This window comes from Lathyrus oleraceus, chromosome 5, assembly GCF_024323335.1.
Source record: "Lathyrus oleraceus cultivar Zhongwan6 chromosome 5, CAAS_Psat_ZW6_1.0, whole genome shotgun sequence".
NCBI classification, from domain to species: domain Eukaryota; kingdom Viridiplantae; phylum Streptophyta; class Magnoliopsida; order Fabales; family Fabaceae; genus Lathyrus; species Lathyrus oleraceus.
This window is the reverse complement of record NC_066583.1, coordinates 135,151,115-135,160,024: the sequence shown is the minus strand read 5'-3', so window position 1 is coordinate 135,160,024 and position 8,910 is coordinate 135,151,115. Positions and strand designations below refer to the sequence as shown.

Here is an 8,910-nt window from a genome sequence, read left to right as displayed (position 1 = left end):
AACACCTTCTTTAACCCAACACTAGTTAATATACATCTAACTCTTTCCAAAATGGTTCGATTAAACCTTTCAGCTAAACCATTTTGTTGGGAAGTACCTACATTAGTTATGTGCCTTACAATACCAAAGGATGCATAAAAACTATCGAACACCTCATTGAAAAATTCAAGGCCATTGTCGGTTCTCAACCTCTTGACCTTTCTACCAGTCTGATTTTCGACCAGAGTCTTCCAACTTTTGAAGTTCTCAAAAGTTTCATCCTTAGTCTTCTGGATGAATACCCATAACTTTCTGGAATAATCATCAACTATGGATAGAAAATACATTGCTCCTGAATGTGATGGACACCTTACAGGCCCCCAAAGATCAACATGGATGTAATTAAGGGATCCATGTGTTCTTTGTTTTCATTTATTGAACTTTACTATACAAGATTTTCCAATTACACGGAGTTCACAAAACTTTATCTTTTCGACTTTGTCTCCACCAAGTAGATTTTGTTTCCCCAATTTGACCAGACCCCTTTCACTGACATGGCTCAATCTCATGTGCCAAATTTCTGTCTTCGACAAAGGTATCATGGATGCAACATCTACAGATCCATTGACAACTTCAACCTCAAGGGTATACAAACCTTGTTTCTTCACGCCTCTTAAGACTTCCTTCGACATCTTCATGAATTTTAGAATACTTTTCTCTCCTTGAAAAAAATATATGTTCTTGTCGAATTCACCAAGAGAAATCAAACTTCTCTTCAAATCAATCAACAACCTTATTGACTCATCATGGAGCTAGAATCTCACAGATCCAACATCTGCAATCTTGCAAGCTTTATTATTTCCAAGCAATACAGATCCACCATCTTGATCACATAGTTCCTCGAACAAGTATTTGTTTGGAGTCATGTGCCAAGTGCAACCTGAATCCATAATCCACTCTTTACTTGGGTCGCCGCTTGAAACCATAAGAACATCAGATGAGTCGAAATCATCTTGAACAATGGTTGCGTTGCCATCATCCTTACCTCCATGATCTTTCAAGCCTTCAGAGCACACTTTTCTTGGATGACCCCCATTCTTACATTAACAACATCGAATACCGTATACATCACCACTATAAGACTTTTGCTGACTTTTACCCTTCTTCTTATCGAACTTGTCATCTCTCTTTGTGAACGTCACCTTAACCGACTTGCCTTCACCATTCGAAGATGGCTTGTGCTTCTTTCGTATATTCAAATCCTTATAATACAAGGCTGATTGAACTTCTTCAAAGGTCAGGGATTATCTTGCATACAAGAGAGTTTCTTTGAAGTGAGCATGTGATATGAGCAAAACACATAACAACAACAGTGCTTGATCTTCATCCTCGATCTTGACATCGATATTTTCAAGATAAAAAACCAGCTTGTTGAACATATCCAACTGCTCAGCCAAACTTTTTCTTCACTCATCTTGAATGAATATAAAGCCTGCGTCAGGTAGAGGCGATTGACTAACGATTTGGTCATGTACAAATTATCGAGTTTCACCTATAACCCCAATGTCGTCGTCTTCTTCGAAACCTATCGAAGAACCTTATCACCAAGGCTCAATAAGATGTCGTTGTGGCCTTTCTCTACCATAGTCATTTTTTCTCTATTCGTTAACGCAACGTGCATGGCTTCGGCTCCGTTCAACGCTTCTAAACAACCATGCTGAACTAGTAGGGATTTCATCTTCAAGCGCCACAAATCGAAATCGTTCACTCCGGTGAACTATTGAATCTCATACTTTGTTGACGACATCTTCTCCACGCTCATCGCACCAACTTGTTGGAATAACAAAGTATAATCGGTTCCTTGATCGACAAGAAACTCACAATGGTAGAAAAGAGGAAGCAAGAAGAGCACAATGAAATTAGTTATAAATTATTATTCTTTACTTTCTCTTGGAAACAAGATTACAAGTGTTACAGAGTAGCAAATGACCTCTCTCACCCTAATTAGGATTTGCATTATACAATGATGAGAGACTAGTATGTTATTTATAAAAAAATTAACACACTAAACTAATGGACTTTTACACACAAGCCCATTACACAAACTAACTTAAACAATTGGACATAGCAAACAGACTCAATTTGACATGCTAACAATCTTAGCATACTTCGACTACAACATATGAATAGACTTTGACGGTATGCTAATGATATTGTCGAATAGCCGAACCAAAAAACTACCATTCGACTATACTAAGTTCGATCAAATATCTCACAATAACAAACAATTTTATCTTTAAAAACATTTTTTAACAAACCTATAAAAAGAATTAAAAAAATCTTAAAACTAAATAATTCGTGAAGTGGCACAATCTCGTCGAACAGACTTTAAAAACAAATCTCATAATGTATCAAATTCAGTATGGGTTTTAAAATCGAAGGAGTGATAATTTTAAATTGTTTTTGAAGATGTTATCATAAATATATTAATATTTACATAGTACAAAAGAAGGTAGGAGTACAAGAGAACTAAAAGTGAGAAAATGAGTATGTCATGGTGGGGCTCACTAAACAAGTCCTTCTTTCCACTTTTTCCGTCCTCTCTTCTATCCACCCTTCCCTTACTTTAAAAGGGACAATGTGTAGTACATACTTTTTGAGACATGTTTCATTTTCGTGTATCATCAACATTACTTTGGCTTGTTTGTCCTTGAGAAATTTTAGAAAAATCTAGCTAAAAGTTGACCAAAACTTTTTATATTATTGACACAAGTCTTTTTATATTGTGAAAACAAACATCTAGAAAAGTAAATTAACACACGTGATTATCACGCGGCAAAATACATGCCAGAAGTGAAACCCCAGCGACTGCAGTGACTATTTTACCCTCAGCACACCAATGCATTAGACAAAAAGACTAGGGCAAAAAAAGTAAAGAAAGAAGCTAAACTTCCTCAGTCACATCAATATAAACCTGACAAGACACCTGAATGTTCGTATCATCAAACTAGCAAACTCAAACTCTACTTGCATTTAACAATGGCCACAACCACCCCCACTCCTCTCACTTCATATTCTTCTTCGTATTCAACTATCCTTAACCGAAACTCTATACTCACATTCCCTTTCTCTCCCATTTCCAACAAACCACAATCCATTCACACTCGTTCCCTCACTATCTCATCTTCCCTCTCCAACTCCCCCGCCGCACCAACTTCCACCACCACCACCTCCGACGATCAATACATCTCCCGTTTCTCCTCCACCGAGCCACGAAAAGGCGCCGACATTCTCGTCGAAGCTCTCGAGCGTCAAGGCGTCACCAACGTATTCGCTTACCCAGGAGGAGCTTCCATGGAGATCCACCAAGCTCTTACACGCTCCAAAACAATCCGAAACATACTTCCCCGTCACGAACAAGGTGGAGTCTTCGCCGCCGAAGGCTACGCGCGCTCTTCCGGTCTCCCTGGAGTTTGCATCGCCACTTCCGGTCCCGGCGCCACCAACTTAGTCAGCGGCCTCGCCGATGCTTTGATGGACAGTGTCCCTCTTGTCGCCATTACCGGTCAAGTTCCCCGGAGAATGATCGGAACTAATGCTTTTCAAGAAACCCCAAATGTTGAAGTAACGAGATCTATCACAAAGCATAACTACCTCATTCTCCATGTTGATGACATTCCTAGGATTGTGAAAGAGGCTTTTTTCCTTGCAACTTCAGGCAGGCCCGGCCCGGTTCTCATCGACCTACCCAAAGACATTCAACAACAGTCAGCAGTTCCGAATTGGGCCGCGCCCATCAAGCTCACTCAGTATGTCTCCAGGCTACCCAAGATTCCAGAAGAGGCTCAACTAGAACAGGTTCTGAGGCTGTTATTAGAATCTAAGAAACCGGTTTTGTATGTTGGAGGTGGTTGTTTGAATTCCAGTGAGGAATTGAACCGGTTTGTTGAACTGACCGGTATTCCTGTTGCTAGTACTTTAATGGGACTTGGTAGTTACCCTATTGGAGCTGAACATTCCCTTCATATGTTGGGTATGCATGGTACTGTTTATGCTAATTATGCTGTTGATAGTAGTGATTTATTGCTTGCTTTCGGGGTTAGGTTTGATGATCGTGTTACTGGTAAGTTAGAAGCTTTTGCGAGTAGGGCTAAGATTGTTCATATAGATATTGATTCAGCTGAGATTGGGAAGAATAAGATTCCACATTTGTCGATCTGTGCTGATATGAAGGTGGCATTGGAAGGTCTTAATAGGGTTTTGGAGAGTAAAGGAGTTAAGGGTAAACTTGATTTTGAAGCATGGAGACAGGAGTTGAATGTTCAGAAATTGAAATTTCCTCTTGGGTTTAAGACGTTTGAGAATGCGATTTCTCCGCAGTATGCTATTCAGGTACTTGATGAATTGACCGATGGAGATGCAATTATTAGTACTGGTGTTGGACAACATCAAATGTGGGCTGGTCAGTTTTATGAGTATAAGAGACCTAGGCAGTGGTTAACTTCTGGTGGACTTGGTGCTATGGGTTTTGGATTACCTGCTGCGATTGGTGCTGCGGTTGCTAACCCTGATGCGATTGTTGTTGATATTGATGGGGATGGTAGCTTTATGATGAATGTTCAAGAGTTGGCTACTATAAGAGTGGAGAATCTTCCAATTAAGATTTTGTTGTTGAATAATCAACATTTAGGTATGGTTGTTCAATGGGAGGATAGATTCTATAAGTCAAACAGAGGCCATACTTATCTTGGTGACCCTTCTAGGAAGGAAGAGATTTTCCCTAACATGCTTGGATTTGCTGATGCTTGTGGAATACCGGCGGCTCGTGTGACCAAGAAGGAAGAGCTTCGAGAAGCTATTCAGAAAATGTTGGACACTCCTGGCCCGTATCTTCTTGATGTCATTACACCTCATCAAGAACATGTATTGCCAATGATTCCAAGTAATGGATCTTTCAAGGATGTGATCACGGAGGGTGATGGGAGAACTAGCTACTGATTTCTTGGTCCAAAATAAGATATGATATTCTTTCATGTCTGTTTTGTACAATAGATATATATAAATAATGATATTTACACTTGGTAGTTGTTGATGTCTCTTTGTAGAGTCTCGTATCTCTTGTTTTACGTTCTTATTTGCTGTTGTGAGATTGAGGCTGAAGTGATTCATAGGAACAACTCTTAACCTCTTAGAATTCGAATAAAATCTGATTTCATTTTGAAAATGAGATGAAGATACTATTAGAATAGAAATCGAATCTAGTTTTGCTTCTAACAACTCTTAACCTTCTTAAACAACATTAAGCATAAAACCAAAACAGGAATAAGAGATGTTTGTGGCTTAGGCTATAGGTGACATTTACAATGGGGCAGTAATGTTTTGGTCCAGGTTCATCATGGGTCAGTTCACTTTTTTACCATAATTTTAATATATCTTATAATGAACGGCCATTACCTGCAAATTGTTGGTAATTTATTATTTTTGCAACAACCTAAAAAACATGAAATAAAATATTTTAATTTTTTTTGGGCTTTGTGCCTTTTTGCATAATTGGTATTTGTTAATCCAATGTTAATAAAACATGGTTATTCAAGTCTCTAATTGTCTTTTTGCATAATTGGTATTTGTTAATCCAATGTTAATAATTATTACATTATATCTCTATTTTAAAGGAAAATATATTAATTATTATGACCCCAATAAACACAATTGTATCCCTTTCAATTACAAATACCAATAAACACAATTTCATCTTTCCAAAGACATTTTTTACGGTTTCTTTTACTCTTTCAATGTATTTCACTATTTCCATTAACCCTAAATCTCTTTGACTCTCCCATAATAATCAATTTTCATCTGCCAATGCATTGGTGTGGCGGAGTTTCAAATTCAAAAGGAGAAAATGTATGTGTTTTATTTTCTTCATCCACTTATCTCATCATCTTTTACAAAATCAAAAATTGAATAGTATATAGTTTTACAAATCATTTTAGGTTGATTACAATCCTTTCGTTTCAATTTCAATTTCAGTTGATTTGTTCATCCATCAGCGCATTTGTGTGTCAGAGTTGCAAAAGAGAAAATGTAAGATTTTTTATTTTTTTTGTCTATCAATCTCATCTTTTTTACAAAGTCGAAAATTAAATGATATATATATATATATATATATATATATATATATATATATATATATATATATATATATATATATATATATATATATATATATATATATATATTTGCGAATGGATTTTGATTAACGTGTTGCTTTTAGTTTCTATTGATTAAGATTATAGGAATTTCTTCCTTTTCAATTCCAATTATTTTGTTCGTACATGAATACCTTCCTTTTTTAGAAGATATATATTTTTTACAAATATAATTTATGTAACATTACAATATTTCTATTTGATTTAAGGTCTCATTCTATTCTCATGGGTGCTTTGAGTCAACTCAATTTAATTTCTCGACTTTCTTCCCTTCACAGTTATGCCAATTCTGTTTGAATAACGGGAAACAAACAAATCATTATTGATTTATCCAAAAAAAACTATTTTCATAAATACTATGCATTCTCTATATCTTCTTAAACAAATCCAGAAAATCCATTTTCATAAATATTGTGCATTCTCTATTTTACTCCAAAATCCATCTCAAATAACCAAATCAATTTTATTCAATTCTTTTTCCTTCTTTATTTACACTATTTTCATCCCCGAATTTTGGTTCTAATCCATTATTTTTCCTCTATCTCAATTTAAAATTTCAATTTAAAGTGAGCATGGTGACAATGGCAAGTTATAATGTTCCTGATTTTGATTCCATATATTTCAACTTTGTTGATTTTGGAGATTTTTTATTTTGACTTTTGATTTCATCTATTTCGGTTAAGTTCTAATTATTGTGTTCTGGATTTAGATTTATTTCGATTTCTATCTATTTCGATTTTGCATTATCGATTTTGGTGATTTTGTATAATGTTTTTTCGCTTTTATGTTTTGAATTTTATGTTTCATCTTTGGTGATTTTTTATTTTCATTTATTTTAAAATTAGTTATGTATCTATTTTGTGGATTTAAATAAGAGCTACTTATGTGAATTTTAATTTTGATCTTTCATTTGGTTTTGGTGTTTCACTAAAAACAGGCTGATGAATTTTTTTTTTACTAATGTAGGCTTAATTTAAAAAATATATATTTATTGTTGGTGATTTTCTTTAAATGACAAATTGAATTTTTTTAACAATAAATATGGATCACTTAAATTGTAGGAGCGTGTGTTTCTTTATGGACATTGCAAATGAGAGAACGTTGGAAAATCTCAAATATCCAAATGCTTCTGACACAGCAACATCGGTAAATGTGTAGGAACTTGGGAAAACTATAGATAAACATGCTCTAATGAAATCCCTTTAGGTTTTACGGCTATATTAATACATAGGCTGATGAAAAACTTTTCATTTCCCTATATTACACATATCCACATGTTACGTAATTGCCAATTATTTTGGAGGGGACAGACGAATTTTCGTACCATATATATATATATATATATATATATATATATATATATATATATATATATATATATATATATATATATATATATATATATATATATATATATATATATATATATATATATATATATATATATATATATATATATATATATATATATATATATATATATATATATATATATATATATATTATATATATTATATATATATATATATATATAAAGGGATTTCATTATAGCATGTTTATCTATAGTTTTCCCAAGTTCCTACACATTTACCGATGTTGCTGTGTCAGAAGCATTTGGATATTTGAGATTTTCCAACGTTCTCTCATTTGCAATGTCCATAAAGAAACACACGCTCCTACAATTTAAGTGGTTCATATTTATTGTTAAAAAAATTCAATTTGTCATTTAAAGATAATCACAAACAATAAATATATATTTTTTAAATTAAGCCTACATTAGTCAAAAAAAAAAATCATCAGCCTGTTTTTAGTGAAACAGCAAAACCAAATGAAAGATCAAAATTAAAATTCACATAAGTAGCTCTTATTTAAATCCACAAAATAGATACATAACTAATTTTAAAATAAATGAAAATAAAAAATCACCAAAGATGAAACATAAAATTCAAAACATAAAAGCGAAAAAACATTATACAAAATCACCAAAATCGATAATGCAAAATCGAAATAGATAGAAATCGAAATAAATCTAAATCCAGAACACAATAATTAGAACTTAACCGAAATAGATGAAATCAAAAGTCAAAATAAAAAATCTCCAAAATCAACAAAGTTGAAATATATGGAATCAAAATCAGGAACATTATAACTTGCCATTGTCAACATGCTCACTTTAAATTGAAATTTTTAAATTGAGATAGAGGAAAAATAATGAGTTAGAACCAAAATTCGGGGATGAAAATAGTGTAAATAAAGAAGGAAAAAGAATTGAATAAAATTGATTTGGTTATTTGAGATGGATTTTGGAGTAAAATAGAGAATGCACAATATTTATGAAAATGGATTTTCTTGATTTGTTTAAGAAGATATAGAGAATGCATAGTATTTATGAAAATAGTTTTTTTTGGATAAATCAATAATGATTTGTTTGTTTCCCGTTATTCAAACAGAATTGGCATAACTGTGAAGGGAAGAAAGTCGAGAAACTAAATTGAGTTGACTCAAAGCACCCATGAGAATAGAATGAGACCTTAAATCAAATAGAAATATTGTAATGTTACATAAATTATATTTGTAAAAAATATATATCTTCTAAAAAAGGAAGGTATTCATTGAAAGAGTAATAAGAAACCGTAAAAAATGTCTTTGGAAAGATGAAATTGTGTTTATTGGTATTTGTAATTGAAAGGGATACAATTGTGTTTATTGGATTCATAATAAT

General features: G+C 33.3%; 1 protein-coding gene across 1 annotated transcript; it reads left to right on the top strand.

Moving 5' to 3' along the window:
* The first annotated feature begins 2,920 nt into the window (after positions 1 to 2,920).
* LOC127078360 (acetolactate synthase 3, chloroplastic) lies at positions 2,921 to 5,203 on the top strand. Its single transcript, XM_051018815.1, has one exon. It carries the CDS (start codon positions 3,019 to 3,021, stop codon positions 4,975 to 4,977), a length of 1,959 nt encoding a protein of 652 aa, XP_050874772.1. The 5' UTR covers positions 2,921 to 3,018; the 3' UTR covers positions 4,978 to 5,203.
* Positions 5,204 to 8,910: the final 3,707 nt, after the last annotated feature.